This window comes from Halichoerus grypus, chromosome 1 (genome assembly GCF_964656455.1).
Source record: "Halichoerus grypus chromosome 1, mHalGry1.hap1.1, whole genome shotgun sequence".
Lineage (NCBI taxonomy): Eukaryota > Metazoa > Chordata > Mammalia > Carnivora > Phocidae > Halichoerus > Halichoerus grypus.
Window position 1 is genome coordinate 199,226,434 of NC_135712.1, and position 18,674 is coordinate 199,245,107.

The 18,674-nt window shown below is 56.5% G+C and overlaps 2 protein-coding genes across 8 annotated transcripts; both read left to right on the forward strand.

The window, feature by feature from the left end:
* Positions 1-777: 777 nt before the first annotated feature.
* On the forward strand, positions 778-11,056 carry SLC26A6 (solute carrier family 26 member 6). Of its 7 annotated transcripts, none has more exons than XM_036079585.2 (21): positions 778-871; positions 2,729-2,887; positions 2,969-3,108; positions 3,561-3,671; positions 4,221-4,384; positions 4,586-4,750; positions 4,830-4,982; positions 5,317-5,399; positions 5,484-5,631; positions 5,900-6,013; positions 6,121-6,198; positions 6,521-6,616; positions 6,860-6,966; positions 7,114-7,183; positions 8,175-8,267; positions 8,356-8,475; positions 8,876-8,968; positions 9,695-9,871; positions 10,061-10,115; positions 10,396-10,532; positions 10,770-11,056. In XM_036079585.2, exons 1-21 carry the CDS (start codon positions 849-851, stop codon positions 10,782-10,784), a joined length of 2,301 nt encoding a protein of 766 aa, XP_035935478.1. In that variant the 5' UTR covers positions 778-848; the 3' UTR covers positions 10,785-11,056. The 7 variants fall into 7 exon arrangements, with proteins under 7 accessions (XP_035935478.1, XP_035935496.1, XP_035935460.1 ...); XM_036079603.2 differs by having other exon boundaries at positions 800-1,179; XM_036079567.2 differs by lacking the exon at positions 778-871 and adding an exon at positions 1,186-1,660.
* Positions 11,057-12,007: 951 nt separating this feature from the next.
* On the forward strand, positions 12,008-13,623 carry TMEM89 (transmembrane protein 89). The gene is made up of 2 exons (XM_036079637.2): positions 12,008-13,051; positions 13,433-13,623. The coding sequence occupies exons 1-2, from the start codon at positions 12,665-12,667 to the stop codon at positions 13,616-13,618; spliced, it is 573 nt and encodes a 190-aa protein (XP_035935530.2). The 5' UTR covers positions 12,008-12,664; the 3' UTR covers positions 13,619-13,623.
* Positions 13,624-18,674: the final 5,051 nt, after the last annotated feature.

Here is an 18,674-nt window from a genome sequence, read left to right on the forward strand (position 1 = left end):
CTGGTGCTTTGTGATCGGGGGCCTGAAGTATGAGCACAGGTCCTGGGAGTAAGGCGCCAGGGAAATCCCTTCTCTCCTCAAGGTGTCAGCATGATGACTTGGTCTTCAGGGCCTGCAACTCTAACCTGGCATTTGCCCTGGCCAGGGCTCCAACCAACCTTAGGAACTGCCCTTGCCAACCCCTCAGCCCATTAACAGCACTGACCCCCACTAGCCTCTCGGACTTGCAGCTGGCCAGGACATCGTGTTCCTTCCCCGTTCAGGCAGAAGTCTTCGGGGCGAGATGCCAGGCTGTGCCCCGTAGGGGAGGGAAACTCGCAGCCTCATTCCAGGTCTGGATGTCCAGAGTTGAAGGGAGGCCTTGAGCACCTTCGGTGTCAGACACTGGTCTTAAGGGGAAAGCCTGAAGGCGCCGCCCTTAGTGGGAGGCAAAAGAGGCCCCGTAGACCGGATACCCCAAGGAGAGCTAAGGCTCTGGTTACCAGCAGCGCCCCCAGGCAGCCCATTTGGGGGGTTTCCCTCCCCATCCCGCGGGGACCCTCCGAGAGAAGCCAGGACTTGGTATCCGCCCTGTCGTACTCAGGTACCCCGGCCACGGCCGTAGCCGAGCGGGGATCCTTAGTCCCAGTTGTGAAGTCCCAGGCCGCAGGGGAGGAAGGGGTTAAATCTTCCTCCCGGGGGCTTGCCCCGCCTGAAGAGTGTCCCTTAGGCCCCGCCCGAGCACGCTGATTGGCCCAAGCCTGCCCCGTCCTGTCCGGGGATTGGCCCCTTGGAGCCCCGCGTAGGTCCCCGGCTGCGCGCAGGGGCTCAGGCGCCGCCGCCGCCACCTGGCAGGCAGCCCACTGGCCATGGGGCTGTCTGGAGCTTCGGGGTGAGTGCAGGGCACGGTTCCGGTTCTCCGCGTCCGTGTCCGCGAGCTGCCGCGTAGCCCCGGTGCAGGCGCCGGCTTGGGTTAGCTCGGAAGGGGCAGTCCAGAGCAGGCATCCTCCGCCTGCGACGCCTTGGTTTGCAGCTTTGCCGATTTTCTGCAGGCGGTTGCCCCCTGAAGCGAGGGATGGGGCGGGAGCCCGCGCGACCCCCGCCCCTGAGGGCTGTGCGGGAAGCCACTCGAGCGCCGCCCGCGGGCTAGCCTTGGGCCGCGGGAGGCGGCTGAGTGTGGAGGAGCCCCCGGCCCAGGAGGTGAGCCGCTGGGCGCGTTGGGGCCGGGAGGTCGCCGCAAGGAGTCCATAGCGGTGGCCTGAGCCCACCCAGCTGTACCACTGACCGGGAATGAGGGGTCCGGCTGGAAGGACCGAGGTGCCCTCCCCGGGGAAGGGGCCAAGGATCTAGGCCCCGCCCTCCAAGCACGTGTCCTGGGGAGTGGGGGAGCCCTTTTCTTAAGAAGACCTGAGTGACTCACGGAGGAGGGGCAAGGGGGCTCAAAGATCTCTGTGAGACTGCGGTGTCAAGAGTCTCTGAGGATATATATGCCTTGCACCTACTCCACTCCCTTCTCTGACCAGTTCATCCAGGTTAGAGGTTCTTCCCAGGCGAGTTCCTACCGCTCGGGGGAGATCCTACCCCTAGGTCAGAGCCCACAGATCAGAACTTTCCTGAAAACTTTCCCGGCAGGGGAGAGTTTCCCCTCAGGCAAGACTCCTGCGCTGAGATCTATTTCCAGGTGAGAGCTTTCAACCATTTCGGGTGGGAGCCTCCGCCAGGTAAGATCTTCCCTTAGGTGAGAGTACCCTCCAGATGAGACCTTCTTCCCTGGTTTTCCTGGCAGGTGAAAACTTTCCCCACTGGGAAAGCTTCCCTCCCAGTATGAGCTTCCTCGAATTAGAACTCCCTCCCCGCAGATCACCTATTCCCAAGGGAGGTCCCCTCTCCCCTCCCCCTCTCCCCCGGGAGCCCGGATCCTTAGTCCCAGTTGTAAAGTTCCAGGCTGCAAGGGAGGAAGGGGTTAAATCCCCCCGCGGGGCGGGGAGGTTCGCCTCTGGGTGGGAGCCTCTGGGTGGATAAGAGATTCTCTGAATACAGAACATGCCTGGCTGGTGCAAACTTTCCTGTCAGGTGAGAGCTTTCCCTCTGGGAGAAAGAGCACCTGGTAGTAGGAGCTCTGGAGGGGAAATCTTCCCACTTCAGGTGGGAGCTTGCCTTTCCAGGTGAGACCCCTTTCTCCAGGTGAGAGCCATTCCCTGGCTTTCCCAGATTAAGCCCGAGTTTGTCCACAGCCTGGATCCCCAGGCTGGAGGCCCAGGGGCAAACTTAGCTCCAATACTTTCCTTCCCTTAGAGGGGAGCCACTCTAAAGAGGAACCTGCCTGAAGGACTGGACCCCTGATTGCTGGGTCCCTTCCTTGTGCGAGTTCTCAGACAGCCAGCACTGAGCTCCTGGGGCAGCTGGATGAGGACTCAGAGACTGGACAGGGATTGTCCAGGGGAGGGGCTGGGGGGGACAGTCAGCCTGGGATGGGGACTGATAGAACACTCACAGGTGGGCAGCTATGCCTGGGTTGGAGGTATGGATTATATTTTTTTGCCATCTCTTCATAGGGGACTTTGGCCCACCGAGAGACTTCCTAGCCAAAGTTCAGGGATTTCCACTGGCTGGGCATGGGTCCAGCTCTCAGCTACCTAGATCTTAAGGCCTAGAAAAGTCAAGTGGGTGACTCTCTGATCCCAGGTGGAAGCATGGGGGAGGTTGGGCCAGGCGTACACTCACTGTGACTCTGGTCTCGCCACCCCAGACAGAGGGACACACAGGCACTGTTGCCTGTGACACAGGCCATGGAGCTGAGGAAGCGAGACTACCATGTGGAGCGGCCACTGATGAACCAGAAACAGTTGGAGGAGCTGGGGTGCTGGACCTCAGCAACCACGACCTACCAATGGCGAACCTGGTTTCAGTAAGGCAGAGGGTGGGGGTCTGGGGGCGCTGGCAGGACTTAGGTAGACCCTGTCCCCAATGCCTACCGTTGTGTCCCCAGGTGCTCCCGTGCTCGGGCCCGAGCCCTTCTGTTCCAGCACCTCCCGGTTTTGGCCTGGCTACCCCGGTATCCCTTGCGTGACTGGCTCCTGGGCGACTCGTTGGCTGGCCTGAGTGTGGCCATCATGCAGCTACCTCAGGGTGAGCCATACCGGACCCGGAGGCTGTACCCTCAATCCTTGGGGGGTGACCTGCAATCCTTCAAGGCCCCGGCCCGGAAGCCCTGTGGGCTTGTGCACCCCCCATAATCTGAAGCTGTGAGCGCTGCCCCTGGAACTATGGCCCATGACCTAGGGTTGGGATTCCCTCATCCTTTCCAAGGCCCCGGCCTCCAAGCCTCCTTTTTTTTTTTAAAGATTTTTTTTAAAGATTTTTTTTTTTTTTTTTTTTTTTATCTGAGAGAGAGAATGGGAGACAGAGAGCATGAGAGGGGAAGGGTCAGAGGGAGAAGCAGACCCCCTGCTGAGCAGGGAGCCCGATGTGGGACTCGATCCCGGGACTCCAGAATCATGACCTGAGCCGAAGGCAGTTGCTTAACCAACTGAGCCACCCAGGCGCCCCCCAAGCCTCCTTTGCTACCATTCCACTTCCAGGCCTAGCCTATGCCCTCCTGGCTGGACTGCCCCCCGTGTTTGGCCTCTACAGCTCTTTCTATCCTGTCTTTATCTACTTCCTGTTCGGCACTTCCCGGCACATCTCCGTGGGTGAGTGGAGCCAGGCTCAGCCTTGCAGGAGGATGTCCACCTTCCCCCATGGAGGACAGGGCGAGGGAGGGCTGAGCGGGGCAAGGGAACTTAGGGAAGGGGACAGCATTGGTGCTGGGTCCAAGGTCACTTCCAGGCAGGACTAGGCCTCTGACGGTGGGGCCACAGATTCAGGATAACTCCAGGCCCTGGCTCCAGGAGGATGTGGGTGAGGCAACTTGAAGGGCCCAGAACTTGGCAGAGTCCTGACCAGCCTGAGGCAGGCCGTGCCCCCTTTCCCCATCTCACCTTCTACAAGGGGTGTGATTCTCAGCCGATAGACATGGGTGGGGCAGGGTAGGTGAGGCGGGGCCAGCATTTCTGGCCTCCCTCAAGAGTCCCTGAGTTCAGGGTTCGCACGTGACCGCCAGCACTGCCTCTATATGCCTGATGTAGTCTGAAGATACTTGTCTAGAACCAGCTATCTCCTGACCTCTCCCCTTAAGGGCAGGGCTACTGCGTAGGGCAGTGTCCTCTCCCCTGCAGACCCGCCCTGACCTACCTCTGCAGGCACCTTTGCTGTCATGTCTGTGATGGTGGGCAGTGTGACAGAATCCCTGGCCCCGAATGAGAACTTCCTGCAGGGTGTGAACTCCACCGTCGATGAGGTGGCCAGAGATGCTGTGCGGGTGCAGCTGGCCTCCACGCTCAGCGTCCTGGTCGGACTCTTCCAGGTGCGGAGCAGGCAGGAGGATGTGCCCCCTACCCCTCACCCCACCACTGCCAGTTCCCCCGAGGGTCTGCCCATCACCGCCCTCCTCCTCCCCCTGGCTACTCCCTCATGCCCCTTGGATTCCACCTGCCCCGGGCTCTGCTGTAGCCACCCTGACGACCCTGACCCTCGTGTCCCCTGACTGCCCCTGGCCACCCCACAGGTGGGGCTGGGCCTGGTCCGCTTCGGCTTTGTGGTCACCTACCTGTCGGAGCCCCTGGTCCGCGGCTATACGACGGCCGCGTCTGTGCAGGTCTTCGTCTCGCAGCTCAAGTATGTGTTTGGCCTCCAACTGAGCAGCCGCTCGGGGCCGCTGTCCCTCATCTATGTGAGTGAGGGCGGGAGGAGGGACGGGCGGGGTGCGCCCCACAACCTTGAGTGCTACCCGTGACCCTGCCTCCCCTCAGACAGTGCTGGAGGTCTGCTCGAAGCTGCCCCAGAGTGTGGTGGGCACGGTGGTCACTGCGTTGGTGGCAGGAGTGGTGCTGGTGCTGGTGAAACTGCTCAATGACAAGCTGCACCGATATCTGCCCATGCCGATCCCTGGGGAGCTGCTAACGGTTCGGAATCTGCGGGGCCGGGGGGAAGGGCAGGGGAGGATACATCCCTGCTGGCGGGCACCCCCCAGGATTTAAAGACCAGCTGGAGTGGGCACCAGGGAGAGTTCCTGGGGACGGGGTGTGACCACAGCAGGAAGGTCCCATGTTAGTACCTTCCGGACCCTGATAGCATCTCCACTTTCCCCAAAGGGTGGTGTGTTTTACCCTGTTGCCCACTTCTCCCCACCCCCCCCGGAAGGCTTTGCTTCAGGCCGCCCTCTTCACCCCCACAGTGGTTTCTCCAGCCCCTTAATGATGCCAGCGCCACTCCCCTGACTCTGTCCTCTCTCCCCAGCTCATCGGGGCCACAGGCATCTCCTACGGCGTGGGCCTAAAGGCCAGATTTGGGGTGGATGTCGTGGGTGACATCCCTGCAGGGTGAGCTCTGGCCCCTGTCCGGTCAGGGAGGGCTGGGGGGCCAGGGCCAGCTCCCTCCTTTGGCCTCACAGATGCCTCTCACAGGCTGTTGCCCCCAGCGGCCCCCAGCCCCCAGCTGTTCGCCAGCCTGGTGGGATATGCCTTCACCATCGCTGTGGTTGGTTTTGCCATTGCCATCTCACTGGGGAAGATCTTCGCCCTGAGGCACGGCTACCGGGTGGACAGCAACCAGGTCTGGGGGTGGGATACAGGGGTCGCTGGGTATAGAGAGACCCCAGGGCCTGGGGGCGGGGGGTGTGGAGTATCAGGTGGGACTTAGGGAAACAGCAAACAGATGTGCTGGGGCCATGCAGGGGACTGAGGGTGGGAGAGCAAGGCATTTGGGACAGCAGCAGCCAAGTCTGGGGGCTGTTGAGTGTGGATGGAGGTTGGGGACACCTAGGCCTGGACATAGTGGCCCAGGCACCAGGCACTACATACCTGCACTTTTTCTCCACCAGGAGCTGGTGGCTCTTGGCCTCAGTAACCTCATTGGGGGCATCTTCCAGTGCTTCCCCGTGAGCTGCTCCATGTCCCGCAGTCTGGTACAGGAGAGTGCCGGGGGCAACACACAGGTGGGCTTCGGGCGTGGGTGGGCATCTGTGCACGCGCACACACACCACTTTGGCTGGGCGATCCCACCCCGCTCCTCCCTCCACCCCTATTTCCCCACCCCCCACAGGTGGCTGGAGCTGTCTCCTCCCTCTTCATCCTCATTATCATCGTCAAACTTGGGGAGCTCTTCAGAGACCTGCCCAAGGTGAGTGGCCACATCCACCCAGCCAGGCTTGAGGGACTTGGCCAGGCCAGAGGCTCCGGACAGTCAGGTCCTAGGTGAGGGGCAGGAATACAAGGTCATGCATGACCTGTTTTTCAAGGTTGAGCTCTTTAGGGTGAGATTTGGAGTCAAGGGTCAGGGATTAGAACCCTTCAGGTCGGATCCAAGTTGTTTGGCTCAGGGTGGTCGTTAGCGTCATGCGGGGTGATGCCAGCATGGGTCTGGCTCCTGCCCCGGTGGTCAGACTTGTCAGCATCTGGGCACCTCGCAGCAGCCCCTGCTGACACGCCCCCTCCTCGTCCAGGCAGTCCTGGCAGCTGCCATTATCGTGAACTTGAAGGGCATGTTGAAGCAGTTCAGCGACATATGTTCCCTCTGGAAGTCGAATCGAATGGATCTGGTGAGAGGCCTGGGAGCCCAGGGGTGGGTCTGGGGGCCCCTGTTCTGCTGCCCCCTGTCTTGCTGCTAAACCCACACGGCCTTTCTCCTGACCCCCTGGGCTCCTGAGTTCTTAGTCTCATTCATCCCTCCTTTCTCCCTGATGCCCCCAGGGCCCCTGCTTTGCTCCCCTGGCAGGTCAGCACTCTGGGCGGAGTTTCATTTTTCTCCCACTCCCCTAGCCATGTTACCCTTCTACTTTTAGCTCATCTGGCTGGTGACCTTTGTGGCCACCATCCTGCTGAACCTGGACATCGGCCTGGCAATCTCAGTCGTCTTCTCCCTGCTGCTCGTGGTGGTCCGCACACAGATGTGAGTCTCCCCTTTTGGTCCCCCCATCCCAGTTGGTGAGGGGGTGAGGGCCACTCTGGCTCCCTCCAGCTTTCCCACATCTCGGGGGTAACCCTAGGCTCCCTGGTACCCCCTCATTGCCCCCTCCTCACACACTCTCCTTCACAGGCCCCGCTACTCTGTCTTGGGGCAGGTGCCGGGCACGGACATTTACCAAGATGTGGCCGAGTACTCAGAGGTGGGTGGCAGGGGCTGGGCAGGAGGAAGGCCTGGTGGGGTGGGACAGAGGCAGGATGGGCCTTTGTTAGTCCTTTCTATAAGCGGCAAAGACCCTGGGGGCTGAGAGTGCTTTGGTCCTGGGAACTTCAAGGGAGGAATTTGGGTCTGTGACTCAAAAGCTATGAAAGGACAGAGGAGCAGTGGACAGAGAGGGACTGAGGAGCCTGGAGAGGGGTCTGTCTTGGAGCCAGCAGTACAAGCCTTATCCTGCCGAGCAGCCTGGGTGCAGGAATGCTGGTGGGGCGGGAGCCCGGGGCACGAGGATGTAGGGGAGGCTGTTTCCTGATCTGATCAATGGAGTTCCCACATCTCAGTGGTTCATTTACCTCCTGAGAAGCCTCGTGCCTAATAGTGGGGTTCTGGAATAAAACAAGCCCATTCCTGCTGACATGGAGCCTTGGAGTCTGAGTACAGTATAATCAGGCAGAGTAAGGGGAGGGCAGGAGGTGGAGCAGCTCAGCAGGATGGAAAGGGAGGTGGGGGGCACATTATGCAGGCCCGAGTGCTGAGCAGTGCCACACTTCCTGGGCTGTGCCATGGATGGAGTGGGAGCTGGGGAGGGTCTCTCTGTGCGCGTGCAGGAAACAGACCACAGGGTGGGGGGTGGAGCCCCGCGAGGAGGCCTAATACCCTGGCCTGGGTATTGGCAGAAGGGAGGGGAGGTGGGGAGGGAGGGTGCAGGATGCCCTGGAGGAAGCATTGACAGGCCTGGCTGAGGGCCTGGGTGGCAAGGTTGGGGGGTAGGGAGCAGGACGAGGAGTTGGGGTGATATGGCCAAGCTTGTGGCCCAAGATCTTGGGAGGACAGGGGCTGCAGGCTGGGCCCATGCTGGCCGGTGAGCAGAGGCTTGGTGATGGGAGCCCTGGGCCACACAGGGGGAGGAAAGCAGGAGAACACGATACAACCAGGAGAGTGGAGGGCTCAGCCACCCCAACCTGACCCATCCCCAGGCCAGGGAGGTCCCAGGCGTGAAGGTCTTCCGCTCCTCAGCCACCATGTACTTTGCTAATGCTGAGCTCTACAGTGACGCGCTGAAGCAGAGGGTGAGTCCGGGGGTCCCCAGGGTGAGTGTCAGAGGCTCCCTCATCTCCCCAGAGCATCCACATCCCCTTCCCTGACATTTGCCTCTAGTGCGGTGTGGACGTTGACCACCTCATCTCCCAGAAGAAGAAGCGGCTCAGGAAGCAGGAGCAAAAGCTGAAGAGACTGCAGAAGAGTCTCCAGAAAGAGGCAGGGGCCCCTTCAAGCCAGGTATTCCTGCCCCCTGTCCTGCTGCTGAACCCACATGCTCTTTCTCCTGGCCTCCTGGCCTGAGTCCTTAGCCTCACTCATCCCTCCTTCCTCCCTGATGCCCCCCCACCCTGCTGGGCCCCTGCTTTGCTCCCCCGGCAGGTCAGCGCTCTGGGCAGAATTTTGTCCCTCCCACCCCCAAGCCAGTGACAGCATGGACCACCACAGTCCTCTTCCATTTTTGGCTGCTCCTGGAGCTGGTGAAAACCCCACCACCTCCAGCCTAGCAGCCCTGGGTCCCAAGCTTTAGTTCCTGGCCTGCCTAGCTGCCCAAAGCCTGGGGGTGATACCAGACTTGCCTGGTTGGCTGTCCTATGACAGCTGGGAGAGCTCTTTCTTGTCCCGCTTCTCCCCGGCCTAGACTGCCGCCTCCGAGGGCACATCTGTTTCCATCCAAGTCAACATCAGCGTCAGAGACATGGAGAGCAACAACGTGGAGGACTCCAAGGCTAGGGTGAGGCTGGAGGTGGGAGAGGGGGCAGCCATGAGCTGCAGAAATGTGAGTGGTCCATGCATGTCCTGCAAGGAAAGCCGTGGGTTCGAGGTGGTTGTGCCAGCAGTGGGGGGTGGGGGGATGCGGGTGGTGATGGATCCGATGCCCTCTGGAGAGAGGCCTAGTGATCTGCCATAGATTCTGCTTGTGGCTCTCTGGTCTACCATCCAAAGACATTGAATTTGTGGAGTCCACAAGATTCATGGGTAGAGAGAAGGGATTGGGGCTATGGGGAAAAATATGGGATCAAAAGGGACGCCAAGCTCAACTAGAGACCCAGGCGCGGCGCCAAGCTGTCTGTGTGTGCTCACGTGTCCCTGGGCCCCCTACCCGCCCCACCCTGGCTGGCTGAGGATGGGGCGCTGTCACCAAGCACCCCACCTTCTTAAGCGTCCCTAGGCCTGAGCCCGGGAGATAACAGAGCAGTATATGCACGTCTGTGCGTGCTCCCTGAGTCTGGGCTTCCTCTCCTGTACATCCCCATGTGTCCCTCCTGTCCCTCCTGTCTTTACATACAAGAGCCTCCTCCACGTCCAGGTTTTCATGTGTCCCTGCATGTCCCATATATGCGGGTGTTTGCATGCATGCTCCCACATCTGACCCAGTGTGGCCCTTGCCTGTCCGTGTGTGTTCTTTGCCATCACCCCTTCCTGGGCAGCCTTTGCAGGGTGTCTGGTTTCCCAGCAGGCGAGCACAGGGAATGAGCTAGAGGATGCAGCAGCCAGCGGTCAGGAAGATGCTAAGGCCCCAAATGGGTCCACACTGAAGGACCTGGGCCTGCCTCAGCCACACTTCCACAGCCTTGTCCTGGACCTGGGTGCCCTCTCCTTCGTGGACACTGTGTGCATTAAGAACCTGAAGAACGTAAGGGGCTGGGGCACCCCGAAGGAGAGCCCTGGGAGAGGACGAGGCCCCCCAAGCCTCCTCACCCCGTAACTAGACCCAAGAGCCCCTCTGAGCTCAAACTCAAAACTCCCTCCCCCACAACCTGCCTGAGTCCTTCCTTGGAGCCCTTGAGCCTCCCTCTGAGCCTGGCCCCCTTTTCTGTTGCAGATTTTCAGCGACTTCCGAGAGATCGAGGTGGAAGTGTATATGGCCGCCTGCCACAGTGCGTGGGGGGTACAGCATGAGTGGTCTGGGAGGGGAGTGGGGCTCTTTCAGCCAAGGAGTCTGCCAAGCAGCACAAGGAAAAGTCTTTCTCTGAGACTGGAGGTCAGAGGTGTCTTGGGAGGCAGGGGTCAACGGTCAGGAGTGACTGGAGGTTTTGTTGTCACCTCAGGAGGTAGAGGTCATGGGTGAAATGGGTCAGGGTGTTCTGGTGACTGAGGTTGGGGGTTGGGGTTCCTGGTGGTTCTCTGAGCTAGGGGAGACCTATTCTTTGCCCGCAGCTCCTGTGATCGCCCAGCTTGAGGCTGGGCACTTCTTCGATGCTTCGATCACTAAGCAGCATCTCTTTGCCTCTGTCCACGATGCTGTCCTCTTTGCCCTCCAACACCCGAGGCCCAGCCCTGCCAGCCCTGTTTTGGTGAGCTGGCCTCCGGCTCACAGAGCTGTTTTTGTTTGTCTACTGCTTGTCCCTATCCTGACCCCCACCTCCAGGAAGTCCACCCTTCCTGAATGGCTCTGCCGCAGCGGACCCACTGCCTTCCCTTCCCGCCTTCAGCTGAAGCTGCTCCCGGGAGCAGGGGTTGCTGTCTGGGGGGAAAGGGTTGATATGTGTTTTTGGAAACTGACTGGAGCCTCCCCTCCTCTGCCTACTCAGATGACCAAACTCTGACCATGCCACCACCCTGCCCGAGACTGCTCACCTCTGCAGGTTGTGACCAGGCACTTGTGAGAATCTCCCTGCCCCTGGGCTGCCTCCAGATGTCACCCAGGAGTCCCCTCCGGATACACACACACACATAACTCAGGGATGGAGGTCCTGGGTCTCCCAAGTTCAGTGCTATAGGCCTGGGCCTGGGATGGGACACTGGAGTCAGACCGGCTGGGTTGGGGGAAGATGCATGTTTTTAGCCCCAAAAATAAAGACCTGTTTGCTTACCACCAGCTTGCTGTGCCTTGGTGTGGGCTTGGTGGGGTGGGCAGTGATCCACAGCCCTGACTCCTGACTCTTCTTATGCTCCAAAGTGGGGGGCTGAAGTCAGAAGTTGGGGGGAAGGTTTGAGGAGGGCAGAGTCCAGTGAGTGAATAGAGAGCCAGAGGGAGAGTTATGGGGCCCAGAGCCAGGGTGGGGGCACCCCAGGTTCAAGCTCCCCAGCCACGCACAACTCTCAGCGCCTGTGTCTTCAGCTGGAAGACTGTGGAATCAGACCTGCTTCTCAGGAATGGTCCCAGTGAGTGCAGCCCCTGGAGGGTGTAGAGTAAACGCCTGAGCAACCAGCTGGGGGAGCATGGTGTTCACAGGCATTGCTGGTCTGTGTCGAGAAGTAAGAATGCGTAGGATTGACTTACTTGGGAAAAAGCCCATTCATATCATTAGGTCACTTGGGCCGTGCAGGTCACTGCCAAGACGCATGTGCTTGATTTCTACCTTAAACGGTCAGCGTCTGGGTGTGTTGCCCAGGGGGCAGCCCTGGGCCTTCCTTCGGGCCAGCTGATGCTCTGAGTGAGTGGGGGTGGGGGGCTAGAATCTTTCTGGGTCTCCTCGGCACCACAGCGGGGATGGTAACCGCATGCATGTCGTGGGTTGCTCCATGAGTATTAAACGAGGCCGTGCCAAGGAGTGCTTATAACAGTGCCAGGCTCCTGTTACCTGCTCAGAACACACGAGCTCTGCCGCCCACCAGGTAATGACCAGGTGCCCCCCCTCCGTGCTGGGCAAGTGGACAGAGGCTGTCCTGCCCTTCAAGTCACCGAGGTGCCCCTTGTCCAGCTCAGTGTTTGGCAGCGGCATCCTGCTCTGTTCATGAATCATTGGCCCCGCCCCCGCCCCCCCCCCCAACCACAGCCCAGGAAGTCAGGGCTTTTTAATCTACTCTGACACGCCATGTCCCTGCACCAGAAATGGTGCCTGGCGTGTGGCGTGCTTGGGAAGTACTGGGTGAATAAAGCTTATGTGCCGGAGTGGAGGCCAGACCTCAAATAAGAAATTGCAGATTATTAGAACTGCTTTGAAGAAAACAAAACGGGGTCACGCAAGAGAGGAGGGACTGTGTTGCCCAACAGGGGCAGGGGAGGGAAGCTAAGGGAGCAGGTCACACAAGCCCTGAGAAGCGGAGTGGAGGACTGCGTCCTGCCGTAGGAAACAGCAATTGTGTTCGGGAACACCAGGGAGGCCTGCACGAGGCCAGAGGGAGGCCACAGCACGCAGGACCTCACGGGCCAGGGCGAGCCTTCAGGCTTTATTCAGAGCGTTTGGGGGCCCCACACTTGTGAGGGTTCACCCTGCTGTAATTTGGACTGTGGGGTAGGCTGGGCTTTGGGGACCAGCAAGCAGCTCTATGCTGGACAACAGCCTTAGGAGCTGTGAGGTGTTAGAATTTTAGGGATTGAATGTTATGGGAGGAGGAGGAGGTGGGGGAAGGTATTCCTTCAGTCTTGGGCTGGCTAGGAGATTGGCACCCAGGCTTCAAGCCTGCCATCCCCCTCGGCCCTGGAAGCCCCCCTTCCCCACCCTGCTGTGTTTTCTGGCCAGGCTGCCCCTCATGAAAGGCCATGGACCCGGCTGGAACCTGCTGCCTGCTGCTGGGGGAGGGGTATTTGCCCGTTGCCAGGCACCCAGGTTCTATCCGGGCATTTGGCGCCGCCATGCTGCTCGCACCATCCCTCCTGCTCCTGCTGCCCCTGCTGGCCCTGCCAGCTCCCTCCCACGCCTGGTCTCGGCCCCTGTGGTACCAGGTGGGACTGGACCTCCAGCCTTGGGGGTGCCAGCCCAACAGCCTGGAAGGCTGTGGGGGCAGCCTGGGCTGTCCTGGCCACTGGATGGGCCTGGGGATGAACCGCATCTACCCCGTGGCTGGGGTCACGATCACCACTACCATGATGCTGATGATGGGCCGAGCGGTGCTGCAGCGACGGCGCTCCCAGGCTTCTAAGCCTGAGGTGAGTATAGCACCTAAGTCTGAGGTGAGTCTGCCCGCCGCAGCCTCCTCCTCCGCTCAGACCCGGTGAGGGTCTGGGCCTGGGCCTTGTGTCCCCTCCCCCACTGCTCACACCCTGTGTTCCTACATCTGTCCACATCCGTCAGCCCCTGACCATTGCCTGTGGCCAGTACTCTGTCCCCATCTGTCCACCCGTTTACTATCCCTATTCCTCATCCAGCCCCTGTGGCCCCCATGACCACCCTAGCCCACAACAGACCCTCGGTGACCCTCCATCACCACCTCCCTTCCTGTGCCCTTCTCCCTGGTCTCCTCGCTGCCCCTCACCACACCCCCATTCCGTCCCTCTGCTCTTACTCCTGCCTCTTGGTCCTATCCTCAGCATCCACAGATGACCACTAACCTCCCTGGACCCTGGAAACAGCGGACCCCAATCTCAGACCGCGCCCTGCTCCTTGGTGTCCTGCACATGCTGGATTCCCTCCTGCTCCATATTGAGGGCCACCTGCAGCGTATATCCACCCAACAGAAGTCCCAAATAAAGGGGACTCCTGCCCAGAGTGGGTGACCCAATATATGCCTCTCTGCCTGGTGGCCAGTCGGGGTGGGGATGGCCTGAGGCTCTGGGCCAGGCTCAGGCCTGTGTGTGTGTCTTCTCCAGGCCTGCCTGGACCCTGTGTCCCGTTTCTACTTCTGTAGCCAGCACACTTGAGGCCTCCGTGCCCAGGGTGGGTGGGCAGATGGGACTGGCCCACACTGCTCCATTGCCCCTACCCCTCTTCCCTAACTTCTCACCCACAATCGTACCTGTTCCTCGGGGGCCCCAGTGTGGTGGGACAAGACTCGACTATCAGGGCAGACGTGGGTAGTCCATGGAGGTGACAATGGCTGAGTCAGTGAGGGCTCCCAGTTGGTGATGCAGGGGGCTGGGGGTGGTGTGAAGGATGAGCCCTGGCCACCTTCATCTTTGTGGCAGCCCCAAACATGCTCTGGCACCTGAGTGGCCCCTGCCCTAAGGCCCCTGGAAGTGGAGTGAGGGCTGAACTTCACCCCCTCTTCCCTTCCTTCTGCAGATAACCCAGGTTGAGCGGGTACTGAGGCCTATGCATGTTTAAGGTCTATTTTAGAAAAAGAATATTCTATTCAAAAGTAGAAACAGATGCATTCACATCAGGAAAGAAACGAGAGATTACCAATGTTAAAGAGTTGACCCTACAATGCAAAATCCAGACCAATAATGTGCTTGTGGTGATGTCCTGACATGTTTCTGTAATGCGTGTTCTTCTGAACCCGCTGGCTGCAGACTCTGACAACCTCTATATAGGATGACGGGTTTGTCATATGGGGGACATACTCTCTATACAGAAAATTGAAAAATAACTCAGTCTTCCTTCTAACATGGTTGATTGACATTTGTGTTTTAATTTTTGATAGTGTGAGGTGTGCTGGCCTAGTCAGAGTGGAGCAGACATGGACTGACTGTGGGCACCTGAAGAAAGAGTGAGGTGACTAGAGTAGGGGAGAGTGCTCCAGTCAGAATGACAAGCCTAGTGGAGAGGGCGGGGACGGACCTTGGCCTTGTCCGGGAACTAGAAGATGGTCAGAATTTCCATGGAAAAGGAGCTCTGAGGAGTAAGAAGGAGCAGACTGGGGAGGGGAAGGGGTGGGTACCTCTTAGTGAGGGTGGTGGTGTTGTTAGGAGAGGAAAATTCTTCTCCTAACCTGTTATTGATGATATCCCGTCAATGGTCTGGATGGTTTTCAAATTCAGAAAACTGTCAGCTTGCCTTCATATAGAAGCTGTGGAATTTGGAAGAATTTCTCAAAGATGAGCTCCTGGCTCCACAGATATTTCAAAATTTGTGTTCTTTTCGTGGCCCACAATTTTTCTAGCACTGGGCACTGTGGGGGCCGGTTCTAAATGCAATAGGATCCTGTATTTCTGTCCTGACCAGGAGCTCTGACCCGGCAGGAGGTTCCTGGAGGACTCCTGTACCAGGGTAGGAACAATAAGTTAACCACACACAGGAGTGGAGCAAACCACATTGGGTCCCTCTAAACCCAAACCAAGTGTGTCCCTGAGGCAGACTTGGAGCTGTGCCACCCGGGTCCCCCTGCAGGGAAGCCTGCTACTGCCAGCCACCGAGAAGGCAGTCGGCAGATGGGTCTACCTCAGCTGCAGAAGGGCCTCATCACAGCTGGTTTTTGCCCTTGGCCCAACCTTTTCCTTCCCTCCCTCAGATACCAATCTTGACTCCCTGGGAAACATCCTAATCTCCCTCTTGGAGTCTGCTCTGCAGAGAACCCAACCTGGGAAAATCCCCAACCCACCTTCCTCTTGGCTGAACCCCCAAACTGTTATAACCTCTTCAATGTCCCTGTAAGCGGAGGGGTAGGGTGGAGGGGTTGACTGAGAAAGGACAGAGGTTCTAACTGAATGCAGTTAGAATATCTCCATTTCGTGAGTGTAAAAAAAAACTTGGGGCGCCTGGGTAGCTCAGTTGGTTAAGTGTTTGCCTTCAGCTCAGGTCATGATCTCGGGGTCCTGGGATCGAGCCCCACATCGGGCTCCCTGCTCAGCAGGGAGTCTGCTTCTCCCTCTCCCTCTGACCCTCCTCCGGCTTGTGCTCTCTCTCTCTCTCTCTGTCTCAAATAAATAAATAAAATCTTAAAAAAAAAAAAAGACTTGCCCTTATGGACACACTACTGGGGGTCTTCCCAAGACCTGGAAGAGAAAGGCATTGAAGCTTAGGATTCATCAGCCTCTTGCTAGGCCCACTTCTACATTCTCCAAGGTTCAGTGAGCACCCACTGCTTGCAGGTTCCATTGTGGATACCAGGATCCATTGAGGTACAGAACAGAAAGGGCTCCCCCTTTACCCACTCACAAATGGGAGGGTGGTGGTAGTAGTGGTGGTGGTGAAACCAACTAAAAAAAAAGCAATTACTCTGCAGAGAGGTGTGCTGGCCTAGTCAGAGTGGAGCAGACATGGACTGACTGTGGGCACCTGAAGAAAGAGTGAGGTGACTAGAGTAGGGGAGAGTGCTTCAGTCAGAATGACAAGCCTAATGGAGAGGGTGGGGACGGACCTTGGCCTTGTCCGGGAACTAGAAGATGGTCAGAATTTCCATGGAAAAGGAGCTCTGAGGAGTAAGAAGGAGCAGACTGGGGAGGGGAAGGGGTGGGTACCTCTTAGTGAGGGTGTTATGGGCAGAATAATGGCTCCTCAAGATGGCCATGGAATCTGTGGATATGTTACAGTACATGGCAAAAAGAACTTGGTGGACGGAATTAAGGTTAAAGACCTTAAGGAAGAGAGATTATTCTGGATTATTTTGCTGGGCCTAATGTAATCACATGAGCCCTTAAAAGTGATGAAGAGGGCAGATGAGTTGGTCAGATTTAAATTGTGAGAAGTACTTGATCCTCTGTTTCTGGCTTTGAAGATCCCTTCCTTTGGAAGGTCCCTTCCACCATCCAAAAATCCGAAGAATTCAGGTGACCTCTGGAAGCTGGGAATGACCCTCTGGATATAGCCAGCAGGAAAAACAGGAACCTCAGACCTACAACCACTAGGATCTAAATTCTGCCAACAACCCAAATGATCAAGGACACAAATTCTCTCCTAGAACCTCCAGAAAACACGACCCTGCTGATGCCTTGATTTTAGCTCAATGAGATCCATGTTGGACTTTGAGGCTACAAAACAGTGATATCATGAATTTGTGTTCTGAGTCACTGAGTTCCAAGTAATTTGTTATGACTGTAATAGAAAACTAATAATGTTGCTATCAAGAGCAAAGTACTACTGTAACAAATTCTACAAATGTGGAAATGGCTTTGGAATTGAGCAGTGAGCAAAAGCTGGAAGAATGTCAAAGAGCATAATGGAAAAAGCCCAAACTGCCTTCAACTGTTAGGGGAAATCTTGACTTTAAAAATGCTGCCTGTGAGGACTCAGAAGGAAATGAGGAACATGTTATTGGAGACCAAGAGGAAGTAGGACGCTAAGTAGCTGTAGAGAGCTTAGTGGAATTGTGTCCAGGAGTTGGGTGGAAAGCAGAACTTGTAAGCGATGAACTTGGACATTAAGTAGCAGAGATTTCCAAGTAAAATGTTGAAAACAGAGCCTCAGCTCTTGTTAGTTATGGAAAAATGCAAGAGGAGGGAGGAAGATCGAGAGAAAAAGGGTTAAAACAGAACCAGGATATTGATATCGGAAATTCTTGGCCAACCGTCCAAAAAAACACTTTTCCCCAAATTACTGGCATTGATACAATTCTAATCAAACCAGGTTTTTCTTTTAGGTTGACAAAGTACTATTTTCATAAATAGTTTAGAACGGGGTGTGACATCAAAAAAAGATGACAGAGGGCGCCTGGGTGGCTCAGTCGTTAAGCGTCTGCCTTCGGCTCAGGTCATGATCCCGGGGTCCTGGAATCGAGCCCCGCATCGGGCTCCCTGCTCAGCGGGAAGCCTGCTTCTCCCTCTCCCACTCCCCCTGCTGTGTTCCTGCTCTCGCTATCTCTCTCTCTGTCAAATAAATAAATAAAATCTTAAAAAAAAAAAAAAAAAACGACAGAGTAAGACTCTCCAGGAATCCTTCCCGCCACCAAAATAACTATTGAGCTAGCAGAGACTGCAGCAGGTTTTTGGAACTCTGAAGTCTAGTTGAACACTTGCAGCATCCAAGGGAGAGTTTAATGAAGAATTTAATTCAGTGAATTTCCTTGTTTCAACCCCCACAGGCTGAGGCAGCTTCCCAGCTGCAGGGGATTTAAGTAGATCTCACTCCCCAACCCCCATCCCACCTTCCTTTTGGGAGCAGGACATTTAAGGAAATCTTTGTGAGGTCACTGGCTGGCCAAAGTGATAATAGAATAGAAACTTCAGTTACTGCACACAACAAGAAATATACACTTTGTAAAAATAGTATGGAAAGATCATAAACAGATGGCTCCACCTCTCAACAAGCCGAAATCAGGATTCCCTGAAGAGAGAGAATTCAATTTCTAGAATTGCCACATGTCATACTCAGAATGTCTAGTTCTCAACAAAATATTATGAAACATGTTAAGAAATGGGAAAGTATGGCCTGTTTGCAGAGAAAAAAAAAAAAGGAACTTGACAGAAAACATCCCTGAGTAAGCGCAGGCAGTGGAATTATTAGTGAAAGGAAACCATGGACAAAGAGCTAAAGGAAATCAGAAAAACAATGTCTGAATAAAATTAGAAAACAATAAAGAGAAAATTTTAAATGGATCCAAGAGTGCTGCAGCTGAAGACTACAATGATGGAAATGGAGTATTAGAAGGGTTCAACAACAGACTGGAGCAGGCAGAAGAAAGGATCAGTGAACTTGAAAGTAAGACAAATGAAATTATCAAGTCTGAGGATCAGAAAGAAAAATGAAGAAAAAATGTGCAGATCCCGTAGAACACCATCAAGCAGAACAATATATGCATTGTGGGAGTTCTGAACAGAGAAGAGAGAGAGAAAGGGGCAGGAAAAAACATTTGAATAAATAATGGTCAACTCCTCCCCCCAAATCTGATGGAAAACATGAGTACACACATCCAAAAAGGTTGGTTTGGTGGTTTGAGGCTTAGCATAAATGACTCCA